The 20,646-nt window shown below is 41.1% G+C and overlaps 1 protein-coding gene across 1 annotated transcript in view; it reads left to right on the top strand.

Annotated features, from left to right (window-relative positions):
- The window catches only part of LOC121959725 (ephrin-A5b-like), an 83,958-nt gene extending 64,016 nt beyond the window's left edge, over positions 1–19,942 (top strand). Inside the window, exons 2-5 of the mRNA XM_042509194.1 lie at positions 8,363–8,655; positions 16,682–16,747; positions 16,873–16,953; positions 17,724–19,942. Coding sequence (XP_042365128.1) covers positions 8,363–8,655; positions 16,682–16,747; positions 16,873–16,953; positions 17,724–17,848 — 565 coding nt within the window. The 3' untranslated portion in view covers positions 17,849–19,942. The remainder of the gene's footprint in view (positions 1–8,362; positions 8,656–16,681; positions 16,748–16,872; positions 16,954–17,723) is intronic.
- Positions 19,943–20,646: the final 704 nt, after the last annotated feature.

Here is a 20,646-nt window from a genome sequence, read left to right on the forward strand (position 1 = left end):
AATTTGCTTTATAACAATGAAATCAGATTACACAGTTTTGGAGCAAGTTTCCTGGAAATAACTATTAGAAAATTATTGACGTGAAAAATAAAGCTTTATCTAAAATGCTTGTGTTAAGACTATAAAACTTTGGCTTTTTTAACCCTTAAAACCTGGATAGACATCTTTTGTCTTGTGCTGTTTGACCCCTTGAAAACTAACATGATTTCTTTCAAAAACATAGTGAAAAAAAAGGACCAACTTGGCAGGAAGAAGCTGAGAAATAGCAAAGAACTTACCAAAAATGTAGTTTTAACAAAAGGGGGGGAATTTTCAAATAGGGAAAAATGTCCAGAACACTATATCTAATTATAATAATTTTAGATTTAAAATTATTGTTACAGAAAAAAACATTAAACATGTAAAATAAATATTTTTTTCTTAGTACTTATTCACATTCTTTTTTGTTTTGTTTGGGTTGGGGTTTTTTTGCTTTTCTTTTTAATTTTTTCTCGCTGTCAGGTAATATTCATTCAACTTTTTTACTTTTTATTTTTTGCCTATTTTTTGTCTTGTCTTGTTATATTGCTCGTTGTCTTCTCCCCATGTATTTCAGAGAAATCAAACCAATTTGCTTAGGTTTCAAAAGGTTAGATGGAAAAATAGTTTTGTAGAAAAAAAACTGTCATTTTTCTTGAATAAGGTATAGAAGGGGAGAAAAAAAATATTTTGTCGGTTTTGCAGTTTTCATCACAATGTGTACTGGCGCACAAGGCACAAAGACACCCCTAATTTGCAGAGACGGACAGAGATTAGAATATACATGAAGCTTTACATAACACATTCTCTGTCTGCGTGGACTCACTTAGCCTGGCACACGGCGCGTCTGCAGCTGCACTGAAGGACAAGTTAGTGATTGGCACAGTCAGGACCACCAGGATCCATAAACAGCCCGTCCGCTCTCATTCTTCCCGTCTCTGCTTCCACTCTCTCGCTCTCTCCAGCCCCTGTTTTATTTTTTAACTACCCGAGGTGCCTTCCCACTAGCAGCAATGTGTTTTCAATCTGAGGTCAATTATTCACCTCCCCTGGTTTTGTTCCCAGCAGGGGAAAAAAACAGAAAACTGTCTATACTTTACAGGCTCCATTTTTCCCATCTCTGCGCTGTCAACGCCCAGTCGGACTGAGCCCCCTGGCAGACACATTATGCGTTTAAATACATTCTGTGTGTGTGTTTGTGAGTCCACGGACAGATGTGTGTATATAATTAGCCAACTAGGTAATGATGGCTTTAACTTCCCAGCGGCGGAGGCTATGAATGATGGGACAGGTGGAGGGAGGGTGAGCGAGACCTCCCAACCCCGAGGGCAACGGGATGGACGGACCCCATCTGGTGACATCACATCACATGACCATTGCCTGATTACCCCTTTTTGGCCCCATAAAGAGTTCCCCCTAGAGGCCGTAATCAGGAACTACAGATTCTTACAGTGTATCGTTTGCAAAGACACTTAGTGTGCATGGGTTTGCGGAGGAGTAAAGTGAGGGACTTGATATAGAAGAGGTCTGCAGCCTGTGGTCTGTGTGCGGACATTATCGCAGTGTGTGTGTCTGTGTGTGTGTGTGTTAAGACAGGAGCTTCATGTGGGCTGAAAGCATCTCCTTTTTTCCCTCTTTGTGGAATAACCCTGGGAAGCTGCCCCTTGTCTGACCCAACTGTGTTCATGAGGAAAACAACAGGAGTGCTTTATCCTCCTCTCCTCCCCCTTCTACTTTCCTCTACATTCCTCTTCTTCTGTGTCTTTTTTTTTTTTTTTAGGTTTGTCTTCTCACTAGTGTCTTCTTTTCTCCCTTCCTTCTCCCATTTTTTGTTTCCTCTTTTCTTGTTCTCTCCGCTTCTTGTTTTATTCATCATTTCCATCTTTTGGGTCTCTTTTTGCCTAATTTCATCTTTGCTGATTACCTGTATCTGCATTTTATTTGTTGATGCTTTGACCACAGATAAAATTAACTAAAAGTGCACAGAAAGTGTCAGCGTGGAAGGAACTTTCCCTTTGTAAAACCTCACGGGGGTATTTTTATTTCTTTATTTTCTCTGCTTACTCCCACTCTCTCCTCTTTCTCTCCACTCCTCTCTATTAACTCTGTTTTTTTCCGCTTAGTCCATTTCCCTCTCTCCTGGCTCTGCCTCTAAACTTTACCTGTGCCAGGCCACAGAGTGACAATAACACAGCAGAAGGGGATGAAGAAAGCAAACAAGCGGGGGGAGCTAACTGAAAAGAGGGATTATCCGTAGATGTGCTTTGTTAAGAGCTCCAGTTACTGATTCATTGATAAGCCCCTCCAACTGGCCGCGAGTAATTCAGCCAATCAGGGATCATTAATCCCCCAAGACAAATGGATTCAGGATTTCGGTGCTTCTAGGTTGTTAATGGCTCATTATGACACATTTATAACTGAAAGTGAAATGCTGAACCTTTTTTTTTTATTTTTTGGTGATATCATTCATTCTGCTTCCTATCAAACCCCCTTAACCCTCGATCAGCCTTCAGCGCGTCCCGCTGCTCAGAACAACGGAAAAAAGAGGAAACACAACTGTTGAAATTGCCTCGATCAGCCCTATGAAGGTTTAATGACTCACTAAATAGCCTATAACTACAAAGCCATTTAGAAAAACAGATGAATAAATCTTGCTGGTAATGAAAATGAAGAAACCCCGATGCTGTAGATTGCAAAAACTGCCGACGGTTTATAGCTCGGTAAATGAATGAAGGTTTCTCACGCTTCAGTCCAGCTCAATGGCGGGGCGCGGCGTGGGGGTAGACGGGTGACGGATGCTCTCATAGTCTCATGCTAGAGATATTTTAGATCCAAGTAGAGATCAGCAGGAGAAATTCTCCGGTCAGGCTCCTCAAAAGACGAAACCAGGAGGCATTTAGGGATGAAATGTCATCCACTGGACCACATCTTGAGTCAGTCTGTGTGTTTATGGCTTCATGTCTTATCAATATTTCATTTCTGCCACTCAAAAACCTCCATCTGGCAAACATCTGGATCATCTGTTGGCGCTCGTGCTACCCTCGCTGTGCGTTTTATCGTCTTTTGTAACAAACACCTACAGTCCATATTTTAGATTTAGGATTTTTTTGCTGCATACGTTTGGCCACATTTGACCCCGTTCAGAACTGCCATCCCAAATCCATCTCTGGTGAAGAGATCATAAATGGAAAAATATATAGGCTTCTGAGGCAAGAATGAGAAACTGATCGCTCAAACGACATCTGCAGGCAGACAGGGATGCACGTAATATACAGTGAGACGTGTCGCCCTTAGCTAGAGCTGCCACCCCCCACCTCAAGGTGCCTGTTGTTGTTTTCCTTTTGTTGTGTTTCACCTTACCTGATGTGTCTGCAAGCTGCCAGCAGTGATATTTTGTCTTTTAATTATTGTGAGCAGTTAACATTGTTTCTTATAATATTCTTTTGGAGTGTCCTGTTATTATTTGTTGGTTTTTATCTTTTGTGGAAAGAGGGTTTGCACTGCCTTTCCAGAATGCTCTAAATAAAACAGAAACGCAGATTTCAGAGTTGTGCTTAATAAATTTGGCCTAGTCGTGAGAGGGGGATTTCTGTTGTCATAGTTATCTTGATGACTTATGCATATTGTTTAACTATGCAGTTGTCATGCTATCACATTTTTTTTTTTTACTGACATAATGTCACATGGTGCTGTCAAGATATTTAGGCTATGTGTCGCAAGGGCGTTACAAAAACATCATCTGTAAAGCGGTAGTTTTATTGTCTATGTGTCAATGCATTACTTGTGTAAATCATTTTTGCAAGAAAATCACATTTTAAATGCAACAGGCGCAGCAGCCTCTGATTTTGACGAAGCAATTCATCCCTGAATTCTATCAGACGATGAAAATAGTAGAAATAAATGATATATAATCTTGTTGCCTCATCACATCTTAAGCATTTCCCTTGTTATATTGTCGCTGTCCTGCTACTTGTTGCTTGGGCTACCTGTACACACATTTTACCACAAACATAGAATGGGTTTTGTTCCTGTTCTCGCACCTAATTTTCAAGCTTTTGGAGCATCTTGCCCCAAAGTATATTTGTTTGGAATCCAAAAAGTTATCATAACAGGTTTTCTTCGACCTGTGTGAACTGTGACAACATCATCATATTCCACAGGTTGGAAAGAGAGAGTGGAGACGGCAACAATAGAGGCATTCAATGAGAAATCATGGGAAAAAGTTTGGAGTGGACTCATTAGTAGTAATAGTTTGGCCATGACTGTTTTTTGAACAAATATGTGAATGTGGAGGCTCATGCACACCTTTAAAAACATGTGGACGGGTGTGTAGGAAGAAATTGTCCATAAAAGAGAGCATTCAGTCTGACAAACTGATAACCAAAACATTGTTTCCTTCATAATACAGTTTTTGAAAAGTTAAATGATATTAAGCAGGAATTCTAACAGAACAAACGTTTGCTGGTAATCAGTGTAATCCAGCATTTTAACTTTTACTGTTTACCTCAGCAGTGCTTTGTCTAATCCACTGATGACGCTTTCATGGTCACTATGTTTGTCTTCAAAAGTGTTTAAAACTAGTAGATAGAACCAACGTTCCAGGATTCATTAATGGAACAAGTTCAAGAACTAGAGGTTAGTTAAAGAAAAGGGGTAATAGCGGTGGGTTTATGGTAATAGTGGTATTTAGGTGAATGGAAATTACATTTGTGGTACACAAAGGACTGAAAAAAAATACAATTCAAGAGCAGCTTTCATAAAAAGCTTCCCCACTTCTCTGGATATTCTCCAAAACTCACAGTCAACCGTTTTTCTAGGAACTATTTCTTTGGCAGGAAGTAGTTTCAACAGCTACAACAACAAAATTATGAAACTAAATAAACAAATAAACTGACTAAACTGGAAGGCCAAGTTGGCCTGTTTTAGTTTTCCTGCTCTGAAGTAAAATGTGTTTCTTTCCAGTGTAGAAACATAATCCGGAGCGGTCACTTGAAACTAATTTTGAGATGCATTTTGATGCCAAAAGTAAACACACTCGAGACACAATCTGTTTACAAGTATCTAAATACAAGTACAAAGGTCTGAACAGAGTTGTCATCACTTTTTCTCACCTCTTTCTTAGAAAGGCTTCAGTTACAAACTCTTCCTAATCCTGCTTAATCTAAACTGTTACTCCGTCGGCTCTGACTGACAGCCACTGACACTCGTCAGGTTGACGCTAACATTGAAAGCTTTGTACAGACACGGGAGGACAAAGCAGGCTACCCCCACAGTGCTTCTGCATGAGGACATGACACTGCGGAGCCGGTTGACCCCTGGTAGTCAAAATATCAGCGAGTGGCTCTGAAACCAGAGGCTAAAGGAAACCATGCTGTGCCTGCCTGGAGCCAAAGTGCTCAGCTGGTGCTGAAGCGGTGAAAAAGAGAAAGCTGGGAGAGAAAACAAGAGCTTTGGTTTCACGTTTGACCAGACTATAATTAGAGAGAGGAAAAAGATTAGAATATGGCCGCCATGAGATGCCATGAGACACCCCCGCCATGACACTCATTTGCGGCCCCCGCAAACCCGGTAGGACGGCCACTAATCCTGCGGCACATTTACAATCTGTGTAACGACAACATGATACCCCCAGCAGGCCGTGGCGAGCACACACCTCCCTTTGTGCTACTCCCCAACATGTACGAGTCCGCGGCAACAGCTGCGACCCAATCTCCCCCTTCACCTGGCTTCAGATCAGCTGACTGGTACTCTCGTTGTTCCCGCGAGGAGCAGGAGTGTGCGTAATATCTGATCCGTGGCCAGCAAAACGTCAGGGTAAAACCCCCCGGCGAGTTCACCCGTATCGGATCATCAGCCTTCTGCATGCTACAACACGGTCTCTGGCCTGTCTCCCCTGACGGCCCTCACTGTGTCAATGAACAGAGGTGGAGTATTGAAGACATCCGCAGTATGTCAGTGATACTGAACCGCGGGCCATTAGCAGCTATAGAGACACAACCAGCCGGCCGTCCGAGGCTTAATCTGTCTCCGCTAAAAGCCTCAGATATGCAACCTTATGCGGCGCCTATGGGAATATGTGTTTCCAATCACTCCTCCTCAGGAATGAATACCTGGCATATCTCACCGCTGCACTTTTTCCCTCCTCTACTCTGGTCCACTCGGTTTACAGTAAACACCCGGCGAAAAATCTTGGGGCCAGGCCTCGTTTTTTTCCCAGACTCGGAGATTCCACAAGGGGCTCCTACATCAAGCTGTCATATTGGGCTAATGAAAATCTCATTCTACAGAGGGATCCTCTTAGAGCTGCTAAAGGCACATGCTAACCAGGGGATTAGCCCTGTAACGCTAGGGGACTTTAATTTCAGCACCAGCATAAGTCATCACTGCTGAGCACCAACATTGATATATGGCTTAGGACTGACTCGCGTGTGTCGTAAGGGGTTTCTGTCGGGGTGGGTGTGCTGCTGAGGGATTCGGTGGAGTCTCACAAGAGTCCCGGGATGATTGAGACTGACATGATGAGATCCCGTAAACAAAACCAGAGCCGTAGCCTGGATGTGTCTTTGTCAGTCCGGCCTTCGAGCACTTAGGGGAAGTTTTTCTTCAGCTGCAGCCTCGCTAAGACACCCAGAGTATCAGCTCTTGTCATCAAGCTGTAGAGCACTCATAAGTCTTCGGAGACACGTCATCGAGGAGCATGATGGCGAGAGACTCCCCAAACAAATCAATGAGTAACTATCCTCCCACTTAAACAGCTGCCATCGATGTACCCTTGAGCCAAGCAGCGCCTCAGGGTATCCAAAAGTTAGATGTGAACAAAACACAAAGCAGGCTGCGGAAGAGAGAACATGCACACTCAGCAATATTTTGTATTGGGTGAATAAATCATTAAAAGGTCAAGATCAGTGATTGCATGTTGTTGTATGATGCTATTGTGGGAATTACCGTTGCATGCATAAACACGTAGAACAATCAGCTCACCAATAATAGATTAATCATGTTAGTGTTATTGCTGACATACAGAAACCTGCCCCCACTGTGGATTACAAACACAAATAAATACATTCATGTAAGCACAAGCTGCTCTGGTGTGAAATGCAAACATGATTTTATTTACCTGCCTTTCAGAGCACCTAAACACACTGTGTGTGTCCTGTAAATTTGGATGCATTTCTTTCCTCAAAACATGTGCAAAGTCTTTTTTTTTTATTTTGAGGCTGAATTGTTGTCATCAACGCCGTCTTTGCTTGTAGCCTTTTTCTTTCCTGTCTCATCCCCACATTCCTGCCTCCCATGGTGTCTTACAACCTGTCAATTAGTGGAATAGTGTGAAAACACTGGTAGAAATACGTATCATGTCACCCACGTGCTTGTCTGTGAACTAAACAAGGCTCACACATAAAATTGTTGCTTCATTGCAACCCCAACGGCAAAAAACATGTTGGCACATTACATTTGTATGCTTTTATGTAGGGGATATGTTAAAACTTTACATTGCTTTATGTTTCAATATTAGTTGTGGGTTCACATTAGTTGGTAGTTGGTAATATGTGGTCATGTCTTGGCACAAAACCCACCTGGTTATGGTAAGAAAAAGGTCATGTTTTGGCTCAAACAACCTTCATTTAGTGGCACAAACGCCAGTGTAAATGTAGCAACAGGTCACGCTTTTTCTGTGGCATAAATGTTGGAGAAAATGCCATAATGTGTCACTACAAAAACACCCAGGTTCGATGGCAAAAAATTCTAGAAATACAGCAGCAACTCACTAAAAAACAACCGTGCTTGGAGGCAAAAATGCCAGTGTAGTCACAGCAATAGGTCACTTACAAACCACTTTTGTTCAGCGTTACAAGCGCCGTTGGAAAGACCACAATATGTTGCTAAGCATCGATGTCTCACTAATTAACAACCGGTTTTGTTGCTTGTTGGTTTCGAACAGTTGTCTGCAGCTTGACAGCCGTCTTGCCCTGCTGGGACACCAGCCACCATTCCTTCCACCTTTCTATAAAAAAAGTCAGCTCATATACTTGAAATTAAAACTACGTCACTTGAAATGTTGGTATGTTAGGTACAAAGTACAAATGTGAGGCGTCCATTGTTGTAGAAACCTACAATGCCAACATTTTCTGACTGGGCTGTCTATAGCGCCACTTGCGGTCAGAAACTCTATGGGGCAACTCTAAGTGACAAAAAAAAGGACCAAGACCTGCAACTGACTTGTAATTTGCGGAGGAGGATTTGACAAAATAGTTCAAAATGGTTTGGTGTTTTTGCCAGAGTTAATGTTTTCTGCATAACCCACTGTAGTTATATTCACATTTCCCTTTTTTCTCTCCTCCAGGTTTTACCGGGGTGACTACCACATTGACGTCTGCATTAATGACTACCTTGATGTCTACTGTCCGCACTACATTGGCCCAGTCTCAGACGAGCGGGCTGAGCGTTACATCCTCTACATGGTGAACTATGATGGCTACAGCTCCTGCGACCACACCGCCAAGGGCTTCAAACGCTGGGAGTGCAACAGGCCTTTGTCGCCAAACGGACCGTTGAAGTTTTCGGAGAAGTTCCAGCTCTTTACTCCCTTCTCCCTGGGCTTCGAGTTTCGCCCTGGCAGAGAGTATTATTATATCTGTGAGTATGCCCTTACATCCCTGTCTTATTAACAGAAATTGTACTTTTGGCAACTTTGGCAAGTTTCTCAATGAAAATTACCCAAAAAGTTTTGTTTTGGAATCAGTAGTGAAACTCAGGCATTAGCACAAGCAAAGGAAGATTTACCAATGATACCCAGCTTTGACTGAAGTTATATCAGTAGATCAATATCAATTTCATCTTGGAATTTTGCAAAAAGACAGCAGCAATGTCCAGGTTTTGTTTTGCAAGTCTTTGGAATGAGGGCCAAGACAAAATACCAGCCAGAGGGAGCAAAACATCTCTACTGTTGAGGTCTTGTCTGAAGTGTCTTTTGTTGCTGACTGGCTGAGCTCAGCTTTCTGCTGCTCGTGAGAAGACTCTGGAAAACAAACAGCTGGGAAGTCATGTTTTCATAAGTGAAGTCAGTGCCCTGCAGGGGCAGAAGAGAGGGACTAAAGAGATACAGTGCTCTCCATGGTAGATTTCAGACACTGGCCGGAGGAACTTTATAGTAAGAAGTGCAAGAGTCAGTGAAAAGAGAGCCAAATATTGACATAGAACAAAATAAAGATATCAAACCAAAGGGGATCTGGGTAGTGGAAGTATGGAAAGTTTTCTACATACGTTTATTACAGTGTAACTTTTCAGCTTTCAAACCCAAAGCAGGTGTTTGAAAAGCATGAAACTCAGATTGGTCACATAAGCCAAACTGTGCATTTCCTTTAATAAACTCAGGGGATTTTTTGTGTTAAAATGAAAATGTACCACTGATTGAACCCATGAATCCCTTTTAATTCCATCTGGACACATTTTGTGTCTTTAAAAACTTTGGGACCTTCACTCAAAGCTAAAATGAAGTTCTGCAAGTTTGTAATGCAGCTTAGTTGAGTTCAAGATCACAAAGAAGATTTTTTATGATTAGGTTGACAGGTTGATGATAAAATATAAGTCACTGGAGAATTTCTTCTCACGTCTTTCAACACTTTCATCTCGCTGATCTTGGACGGTGCTACAAGCCATCATCAAGATTATCCTCATGCGAATTAAACCCAATATAAAGCTGTATTTTTCTTGCAGTGTTTTGTGCAGTGATGTATCACCCTTCACTAGATGTTTCTGTTGGATTTCTGTGTCCATTGGCAAGTCTTTGCGACTCCATTGCATAAATGTTGACTGCATTGTTTGGGGAAATCGTGGCCTGCTCCAGAGAATTGTTGATGCTGTTGTAATTCCTTGGATGTCGATAAGAAAAATCGTGGATTTACTAATTCTGCTTTATTTGTTCAATTGGCTCTGGTTGATGTGAAACTGAGTGGAGATGATGTTCTCATAGACTTTGAAGATGATTGATCATCCAGAGAAGAAGAGAGAAAAAGACAGAGAGACAGTCCATATGGCTTCGAGCACTTTCAAGCCATATGGACCATCTCTGACTGACTCAGATTCATGACTCATCCATCAGATCCTCGTTCTCTGAGACACTTTTCCTCCTGAGAACATGTGATCTGAGGATGAAATAACAAAAGGCAAAGACACCTCGGGGAAAATACCAAGGCCATTATAGTAATAACATTTCACATAATACCCAAATTTGTCCTAGTACTGTTCTGTGGTGGGAAAGAAGAGCTGCTTCTGAAATTATATATACCAATGATTTCTCATATAAAAGTTTTCTTTTAATAGTAAACTCTGCGTTCATCCACATAGAAACACTTGTTCACCTGGATAATGTAACAGTAATATCGATTTGGGTTGTGGCCATCAGTTATAGCAATAAATGATTAAATAGTTGTTTTTTGAGAAGTTTTCCTGTCCAAGTACAACAATACCCATGAGCCTGAGCTGTTGTTGCTGTCGGAAGAAGTTAGTCAGAATTAACAGTGATACTGACTAGCACTGATACTAACTGACTTTGTTTTAAGTTTGAGGCCACCATCCCTGTCAGCAGACAGGATGGTGGCCCATGTTCAGCTTTAAGATGCTGAATGTTTTATCTTAGCAGTGTAATCCTTAGCTTTAGCTGACTGTTATAATTTTAGGCTTGAATATTGATTTTTTTTGTAGGCCTATCTGAAAACTTTTATGTCCACAGGCTTGTGGCTTTGACGTTTATCAAAAAACAAGATATATACTAATGCCGTTGCTTATCTTTTTGTATTTTAATGTCTATGCAAGCACAGCATTGTCTCTGCCCCCCCCCCCCAAAAAAATCTATTGATGAGTTGCTGAATGTTTTATCTACAATGTGTAATCCTTAGCTTTAGCTCGCTGCACCAACAGCATTTTAGGCTTGGTGATTTTTTGTATCAAAAAATTGTATGTCCACAGGCTTGTGCCTTCATTTCATGAAAGAGCAAAATATTTTTTTAATGCAGTTGCTTATCTTTTGTACTTTAGTTCCATGTTCATGCAAGCTTAACATTGTCTCTACAAAAAAAACATTCTTTTTCTTGATTTTAATTCAATGTGCACAGTGTGTCATCATTTATTCACATTCTAAATAAGTCTCCTTTGGAGCCTTGAAGCTTAGATTGGCGCCAATAGTAAAATAAGTATTGCTGTCACACATGGAAAAACATATTTTTCCAGATGGATCCTTGTTTTTTTCGGCATCGTTCACATCCAGAGATGCTGGTTACGTTACAGTAAACTGTGTTTTATCAGCTGCTGGTGTCAGTGTCAGATCTCATGTTGACTGTGTCTAACAAAGCCGAACAATAGCTGATAGTTAATACCAGTGTTGTACATATAATATGGTTTTGGAATCTGTTAAGTGGGCATGTAAATGACACATTGAAGGGAGGTTCATGTCTGCTTGTCTCAGTGAAGACAGACACTCCTTTGTCCTCTGTGGTGATCATCATACGCCTTAGGCAGGGGGGTTAGAGGGGGGTGGGGCCACGTCAAATAGATGACACCTGCGGTTGGCTGAAGGCCTGCCCGTCTGGCAGACAGACAAACACCCGCAGGAAAGCCGCCCTGGTGTGGGATCAGAATTGCGGCTGGTCCGAGAAGGTCAAAGGTCACGGATATGACGACGAGGTCTGCGCTGCGAGCTTCTCGCAGCCTCAGAGGGCGGCATGTTTTTCTAATAGAGCCTCGGTGGAGCGGGGAAAGCCTGATCCTAATCTCAGGGGATAGAAATCCAATTTTCAGAGGAGACAGTTGAGAGTCTGGCTCTCCCTGTGTGAGAGAGATGACTGTCTCCCTGTAAAGCCCTCGCGCTTCAAACGCCCCGGTCCCGCTCTGTACAGCCAGTGCAGATCTACATCGATAATGACATGAACCCCGCCAGCACAGTGCCCCAACAGTTTCCCTTTAGCTTCTTACGGCTGAAGCAAAGACAAAGGGCTTTGTTCCTAAAGATAAACAAGAAAAACATCTGATCCCAGAGTATTTAAAATAGGATCTGTCTTATTCACCTCACAGGCACGCCAAAGCCGGGCCTAAATGTGGCATCCCAGCCTTTTCAGCAATCTGTCATATGTGTTACCAGTCCCGTATGTGCGAGGGCGACGATCAGCATGTAACCGAACATGCAACATGTGTCTGAGCATGTGACCGACAGGTTTGCCGTTGTTATGGTGAGGCAGCAGCGGCAGCCGGGTGACCTGACTAACGCTGGGTCTAGAGTTGCAGGCAGAGCTGGAGTTACAGTCATGGTGAAGCACGGCAGCGTTGCTCGAGGATAGAAAACCCAGACTCTGACCTCAGTGGCAGACATGAGAGAAAGGAAGAGAGACTGTTGGGTAATTGTGTGTGTGTGTTGGAATCTGTGAAGGGATGCCGGAGCGGAGAGGGGAAGAGGGTGAGAAAGTGAGATGAGAGAAAGACAGTGTGACACAATATCAGAGAAAGATAAAGAATGAGAAACAGAAAAACAGCTGAAAATCAGTCGTTTTACAGTTTTAATTTGGGCCTCACCATTTAAAAACAACACACACTATACCTAATATAAGACTGAAATCTACAGTTTAACCTTCCATTTTGTTTTTGTCAACTATATCGTCATTGTGCATAGCAGGATTTTACACACAACACTGATCTTTCAACAAAACACTGGAGATAACGCCATCTCTACACAGCTTTTTGTTTTCTCTGCTTGCATCGAGGTGCCAGGAGCAGCAAGTTATTCACAGAAATAATGAGCGCAGCTTGTTTGTCACAGCAGCTGATCGATTTCAGTATGTTGCCATCCAACATATGGAGTCGGTCTGTGTACGCTGGGAGTTAATTGCAGTGTAGTGGAAGACATATGTATGGTTTCTATGGTAACCTGCAGTTTAATATATCTTTACATGATTTAATGACTATGATGAATATTTTCCTTGGATGCTGGTTACCTCCAAATAAAAATGTTCGTGGACAAAAAGATCTGTGTTAGTGCTCAAATGATGAACGATGAATGATGAATGATTAATCAAATAACCAAAATAAAAAATAAAAAAAAAACTGGAAATGAATCAGCAATTTAGTCTTTTATCACATCTCCTCTAATTTGCTTCTTTTATCTGTTTTATATAATTTAAATTAACATGTTTTTCCTTATGGACCATAGGTTGGACAAAATAAGCAATTTGAAGACGTCACCTTGGACTTTGAGAACTTGTGACGAACATTTTTTGCTACTTTCTTACATTTCATGGACTAAGCCCGTGGTGCTCAACCTTTTTCGTGTCAAATCGATTCCCATTAGGTCATGGACTCTAACTTGATAATTTTTTTGCTTCAAGAACCTCCATCTGAAAAGATTTTGGTTGTTAGACATGATTAACCATTTTTCTCTCAACTAGCCACTCAGCTTTTACATAATAATAAACTTTATTTATGTAACAACTGTCAAAGCACAGTTACAAAGAGCTTTACAATAAAAACAGAGATTATTAAAGATGTAGAGAGAACTAAACAAACTATAACTACACTATAAATAGTAAAAGCAGGATGAGATTGATTAAAATGTCATAAACAGGCCAAATCACCAAAAAACACTTCTAAAAAAGTGTGTTATTAAACATGATTGAAAAGACGACATAGAGTCTGCAGCTCTGATCCCTCAGGCAGGTCATTCCACATAAGTCACTTTGTTCTGTACTTGAGTACACTTACATCATCATCTAACTGGCATTTTTTGTTGTGCTACAGTTTAGAAAAGGCCGCAGACAGTCACTGCTGTTGGGTACGGAGCTCTCTGTCTACCACCAGAGCTACATCTGGTGGTCGACAGTTTAAGACGGCAGCAAAGCCTGATCTGGATCTGTCCGCGGCAGGCTGTGCTGCTGTCAAATATAGAGGCATCAGTGTTAAGTTTAGACTGTGTCATAATCGGTTTAAAACACCTTATAGTCGTGTCAAATAGCCGTCCACTTCTGTGTTTTGGTACAGTTCATGTTCACACCTGATGCGTATTGTAGCGAAGTACACCTGAACTGTACTTGAGACCACCTTTCAAGTGGATTTAGGCATAGATTCAGGTGCAATGCCCACATACAGTACACAGTGTTCACACTGATCAAATGAACTGGACCTTTGGGGTTCAGTGTATTCGGATAAGGGCTCGGGCCCCTGATGTGAACGCCCCCTAAGACCAGAACTAGAGGAGATAACCATGGACGAAGGGAAGCCTATAATCAGAATAAAATCGCTTACTCACATTGGACTCACTACTATAGCTAATTGAATAGTGAAATAACCTTTTCTCCATCTGTCTTGGGATGCCCTGAAACTCTTTCAAGGACACCTATCTGAGAACCAGTGGATTCAACAACTAATTTTTAAACTGAGAAACAATTAAGAGATCGTTTGATGACCAGAGTTATTGTTGGTTGAAGCCCTAATCCGATAATTTCATGAGATTAATAAAATCTCCCTCGATCAGAGCTTGGGACAATGGTTTCTTTGTTGTGTCTCGATATATCTATCCCCCAAAACGTTCATGCGAAAGCGCAGAATCACACTTTTTATCGAAGCCCAAGACAGTTAAAGGCAGATAATGACATCCAAGGAAACAGGAGGAGCAGAGAGGCATAAAGAAAGACAAAGACAGGGTTTGGGCCAGCTGAGTTCAGAGACAGAAACTGAGACACTGAGTTTTCCCGTCTGTTCCAGCAACCGTCGGGGTGTGAGGTAAGTTACTCGATACTCGCTGACACAGACGGAAGCAGCATGATTGACACCGCTCCTCTCTCGTTTATTTCCTCTCTCGGCTGCTTCACTCCCAATATTCCTCTCGTGGTGAAGTCTTAAAGATGATTTTTATCTCCTCTCACAGCCGTGCGGCATCTGATAAAGTGGCTTTTGAAATAAGAGCCGGAGTCATCGGCGGCAGTGGAAACACTGACATGGTTTACTTGTATCAGGAATTCACCGCACGGCAAGAATCCATCGCACGGAGCGTCTGGGTGGAAGGAAAGAGGAGTGACTGTGGACAAACTATGGACATGTCCGTGCACAGATGCAACCACAACTACATACATGCTCGCATAGATGTCCAAACACACTCCAGGTTGTGCTCGCGTTTGTGCGTGTGGTCAAATTAAGTGCAGTCGCAGAAACTCGAAAGGCAGCAGGAAATGACAGAGGTCGGAGTATGGAGGCCCATGAGAAAAAGTCAAAAAAAAAAAGAAGAGGAAATCTATATGGGATGAACGTAAGGTCAGACAAAACATAAAAATGTTCTTGACAAAAGTGCAGACAGAAGTTGAAGCCATTCGTCACAGCTGGAGACACTCTCGGCGCTCTATTAGCGACTCGGTCCCCTGCACTACTTGAAAACTAATTAGTTTTGTTAGCTCTGCAAAACAATCACAGCAGCCCCACGAAAAAGTTTTTAATCTTTGCCTTTCACAATCGGGAAACAAGAGGAAATGAGATTTTGTAGGTGAGCATAACAGCGTGCCACTCATCTGCAGAAATGACTGCCCCTGGCCAAATTAGACTTGGAAATATGAGGGTGACATTGAGTTGTTTCATATCATAAAATATGGAGCAGAAGCGCTTTCACATGAGGATGAGAGGGGAGTTCAGGCGGCGAGATAAAGCTCTTCAGACAGTATTTAAAGGAGATAAGTGTGGAATACCTCTGATGAAGAAACAATCGACCTTGTCAGATTATTCGTTTTTTACTGTTAAGCCGATGTTTATGAATGAATGTAGATTTTAGAGAGTGAGGAGGTCTCAGGTGAAGTCATGAAATGAATGTGAAAGGAGATTATTGGGTTTTCAGCAAGGAGCACAAAACTTACAGACTGCAAAATATTTCTGCCTTTCAGGATGGAGATCAGGTGCTCATAAAGTCATAAATTTTGGCCGTGACTGGTCGAGGTCCAGCATGTAGCGAAAGCTGTCAAAAATAAATTAAAGGCCCAGGCATCCGAAGAAAGTGTTGTTGTTGTATATTTCTGCAAAGCCAGGAACCGCTAAATTTGTATATTTCATACATATCATAGCAACATTTCTAAAGTGACGTAGTATATGAGCTGACTCCAAAATATAGTAGAAGTCAAAAGTCCTTTAAAATTAGGCCAAAACAGCCCACTCGTCAGATGAAAATGTACTCTTAGGAATGATTCTTGATTATCAATGAATACAAAAGATACAAGAGATTTTGGACAACAAACGTGTGCATCTTGCTGGGAATGGGTGCCATTTTTATAATATCTGAGTTTCTGTATCGATACCAAAACACTTTTTTGATACCTTAAAAATGAATGTGATTTTTTTTCCCAGAATCATCTGTTTTATTTATGCTTAACAAAAGAGGCCAAAGTTCTCAAAAGCCGAATGTCGAAACACAATCAGCCATACAGAAACACTTGTTATTTGTGTCTACAGGTTTATGCATTTAATCATTATCATTCAGATTGTATGAAAACATGGAAGTTAAGCGGTGTTCTGAAAAAGACTGTTTTGTTTCCAGAAATAGAAATTAGCCACAGTCATGCTTCGATCATGAAAGGTATTTTGAAATGGAAAAGGTAACACTTTTACAGTTTTTTGTTCTCAACCCTGCTCACTGTCTCCTCAGCCTCGATCACTGACGACAAGGGAAGACGGAGCTGCCTTCGACTCAAGGTCTTCGTCAGGCCTCAAAGTGAGTCTGGGATTGTTGAGTCTACTCTGCCCACTTTGCTATTCTGTTGTGCCCCAGCTCGTGGTCAGAGTGACGTTCGACTTCTCTAATCTTCACATATCCTCTCTCCTCTTTGTTTTTCAAAGACAATTGTGTGAAAAACCCTGGGACCACGCAGGAAGGGGTCGATTTTGAAGACAACAGCCACAACTCTCTAGAACCCAGAGGTGGGTGGGAATATACAGCACGTAATGTTTTTGTTATGTCTGCTGATAATAATATTTTATGTTCATTTCCTTTGAATTATTCTTTCATTTTATACGTCATGATTCATGAAGTGACGTGACATTTAGCAGAGCATATACTGTATTAGCACATAATGCTGTTGAAAAAAAACAACAGTTTTTTTAAATGCAGACAGAATAAATCAGTTAAAGGATTCAATCTGCAAATGACCATTTGTAGAAGTGTCTGTACAGCACACTGCAGTGCCATGACTACTGCAAAAAAAATAAACAGATAAAAATACAATGGATACATGTCCATCAGCTCTCAAAGATAAACTGAAATAACCACTGCAACTGAATTCCTCTTTGCCAAAGATATAAGTCCAATAAGTTGTTTTCATTTCATTCTGTAATGGCATTTTCATTTTTACTTAACCTATATCTTTGGTACAATTATATTTGTACATCAACAGGATTTTTTTTCAGTTCTTTTATCTCCTTTTAAACTTTGTTTCAATGTTCTATTTCTTTTTCCAATGTTTGTGCTAATTTTGGGGCCATTTCTCATTAAGTTGATCATTGTGTAATCCCATGTTTTAAAAAGAAATGAAGCAAATTTGCTCAGATTTCAACGTGTTTAAAATGTCTTCACTGGTTGCCTGGCAACCTCATTTTGATGACAGGACTCCATCGTCAACTTGTTGCTGTTTCCAGTCTTTCTGCTAAGCTGAGCTCATCGGCAATTATCATTTCCATCTCTTTCCCTTCAGACGGCATCGGTCATGAGTCACCAGAGCCGGCACGGAGGGATGTGAATTCGGCCGACCGACGCCAAACTTCAGTCCTCCTGCTCAGCTCCGCCCTCATACTCCTGGCTGCCATCTTGTCTTTATAGCGCCCAGTCTGAGAATGCCGACAGGAATGGACTGTCCTGATTGGACCACAGGCCGCCCTACCCTGCAACCCCTCCCCTCAAGGAGCACTTTTTAAAAAAAAAAAAATACTGACAATCTCTCTTGGTGAAAAGAGAGAAGAAGGGACTTCGACACTGAAGCCTTCGTTGTTTTTTTGACTTGCCAACTCGAGTGATTCTTTACTTTCTTGTGGGTGCCGATTGTGGAGGCACCCCGGGGTGAAAGAATCTCTTTACCTGTTTGCCTCGCTACCGTTCACAGTATGCAGATATTTTGTTTTTTTGTGTTAAAGACATGCACACATACATGCTTTCAAACATACACACCCTTAAAACTACACAATCAGTACGTTCTTCAGCTTGAATGGCAAAGAAGCACAGCAGGATCTCTCAGAAGTTTACAGACTTTTTTTTTTTTTTTAAGTTCAGGAAAACATCACATAACCCCCCCCGACATGTAACATGATTAAATCTCACGTCAAAGCGGAAGAAGTTTCTGAGAAGATCCAGAAGCGACACATCACTTAGAGGCCAATGGAAAGGAGAACTAGGATACATTTGGCAATGGCGTGGGAGTACACGCTGATGACTTAACCGTCCTCTCAGGTTAAAAAGGAGTCGGATGCATTGTCTCAGACTGTCGTGGAGAGTAAAAGAAAGATAAAGAAGCACTCATCTTTTAGTGTTTGGATAGGGGCAATTTAATGATTAATGTGTTTGTTTTTTAATAAATCACCTAATTCAATTGTAGCAGCCAACACGGGTGTACAGTAAAATATTTGAACGGAGCGTAGAAGTGGATACGGTATTTTGCCAGGCAAAATGTATTTTCCTATTTATTGTGAAGTCCTCGTGCTTTTTTCTGTTCTGGTTTAGTCTGTAAGTACGGTAGAAAGGCAATAAAAAAAACACTTAGCCATTAAGTTAGTTCATATTACAGTTTTTTTGATACAATCATAAAAACACTGCAGTTTATGTATCTGTTTGGATTGATCGCTGATGAATTGTTTAACAAAGTCCCGGAAGAAAAAAAAAAAAGTCTGATGTGCTATCAGGGTGTAGAAATCGTAGAATATTTGTGTTTGTCATTAAAAATGTCACAGATGTACTTTTACTATTACACTATTGCTTTTGTGAATCACTGTCATAACACAAGTATTGTAAATAGAGACAAAATTTCCTACAAAGTTCAGGGATGTGTCCATGCCTAACATGAGGTAAAAAATGATTATTGTTATTTTTTTTTAATCAGGAGGGTTACGCTTCCTCGACTAAAGCAGCACAAGTTTTCTGTGGCTACAGATGTTTCAGTGAGACAGTGACCGAGTTTCCGAGCGGGTGGTGGTAGTGTGTGGGGGGGCACGGGGATGGTGTGTGATTCACTTGCCCTCTTTGATGTCGTGTTAAGTGGCGTCTGTACAGAAAATACACCGGGGGCGCCCTCGTACCGGTTATTTCTGGAATGAAAAATCGACCACCAGCAGAGATGGAATAAACAGAGCGAGGTGTCCTGTTCTCTCAGGGCAAACTGAAACTCTGCACTGCTGGACCTGAGAGGGGAAGAGAAGGAGGGCGAGATGGGGAGCTTTGTAGTGCTCCTGCTGAGATCAGTGGGCATGTTGTCCAAGCAGGAACATGCGGTAAACATATCTTCTCCACGAGGCTTGTGCCAGTTGGTGATCAGCTTAACAATCAACAATTCAGGAGACAGTCAGCAATTGTTTTTCTCCCCTGTTAGTATTAAACAACTAAACTGTTACAGAAAATAGAGTCCAAAATCTGCATTTGCAGGGGTTTCTGGGGCAGTGGCATGTTTTACAAAAAAAAAAAAAAAACGCTTTTGTTACTCTGTTATTTAATTTAGCCCTTTGAAACTTGGATGGATATCACTTTTCTTGTGCTGCATTCAGATGCCTTTTACATGTTATACACAGCTGGACCCAAGGCAAATTGGTTGGACTTCTTTCAAAGGCATTGGGGAAACAGGCATTAAGCAAATTGGCAAGAAATTTCTCAAGAAATTAGTAAATTAAGAAAACTAATTTGGGGGTAAAACAGCTTTGGAAAAATAAAAACATCCAGATAACTCTATTTTTATTATCACAATTATGTATTTTAATTGATTTTTTTCTTTTTTTTAAATAAAATTATAAATATTTAATCAGGTATTTTTTTCCAGGTCATTTACCTGTCATTTTTTATTTATCTTAAATTGTTTTATTGTAACCCTTTTTTAAACTAATATTAGGTTGTTGGGTTTTTTTTCTGTTTTTTTTGTTTTCTGTTTTTTTTTTTTTTTTACTAATTTCTGGGTCATTTTCTCTTGCTCATTGACTTTCCAATGGTTTTGAACTAGAGCAAGCCAATCTGCCCATGTTTCAAAGGGTTAAAGCAACACAGCTGTGTTCCCTATTCATTTGCCAATCCTAACAAGCGCAATCTGATAAAACCCTGCATCTCCAGTCACCGTATGCCTGCTCATCAAAGCCTGTGTGCCACGCCTGACCCGACTTTAACTTCATGCACCAGTTCCGTTTCTCCAAACAGGCTTGTTTCTCTGAGGTGTCAGAATCTCTTGTGAATGTATATAAATGCCTCTCATTATTGGCACTTGACTTCAAATTCATTCTTAAAAATGCATCTCATTTGTTACTCAACACAGAAAAGCTGCTGTTTAAATGCAGTCAAATTCATGATTGAGCCATTCTCATTTAATATTTTTCTGTTATCAGAGATGTCAAATTTGATCACAGCTCATGAAGCTGCCTTAACCAGCAGCA

This window comes from Plectropomus leopardus, chromosome 20, assembly GCF_008729295.1.
Source record: "Plectropomus leopardus isolate mb chromosome 20, YSFRI_Pleo_2.0, whole genome shotgun sequence".
Classification (NCBI taxonomy): Eukaryota; Metazoa; Chordata; class Actinopteri; order Perciformes; family Serranidae; genus Plectropomus; species Plectropomus leopardus.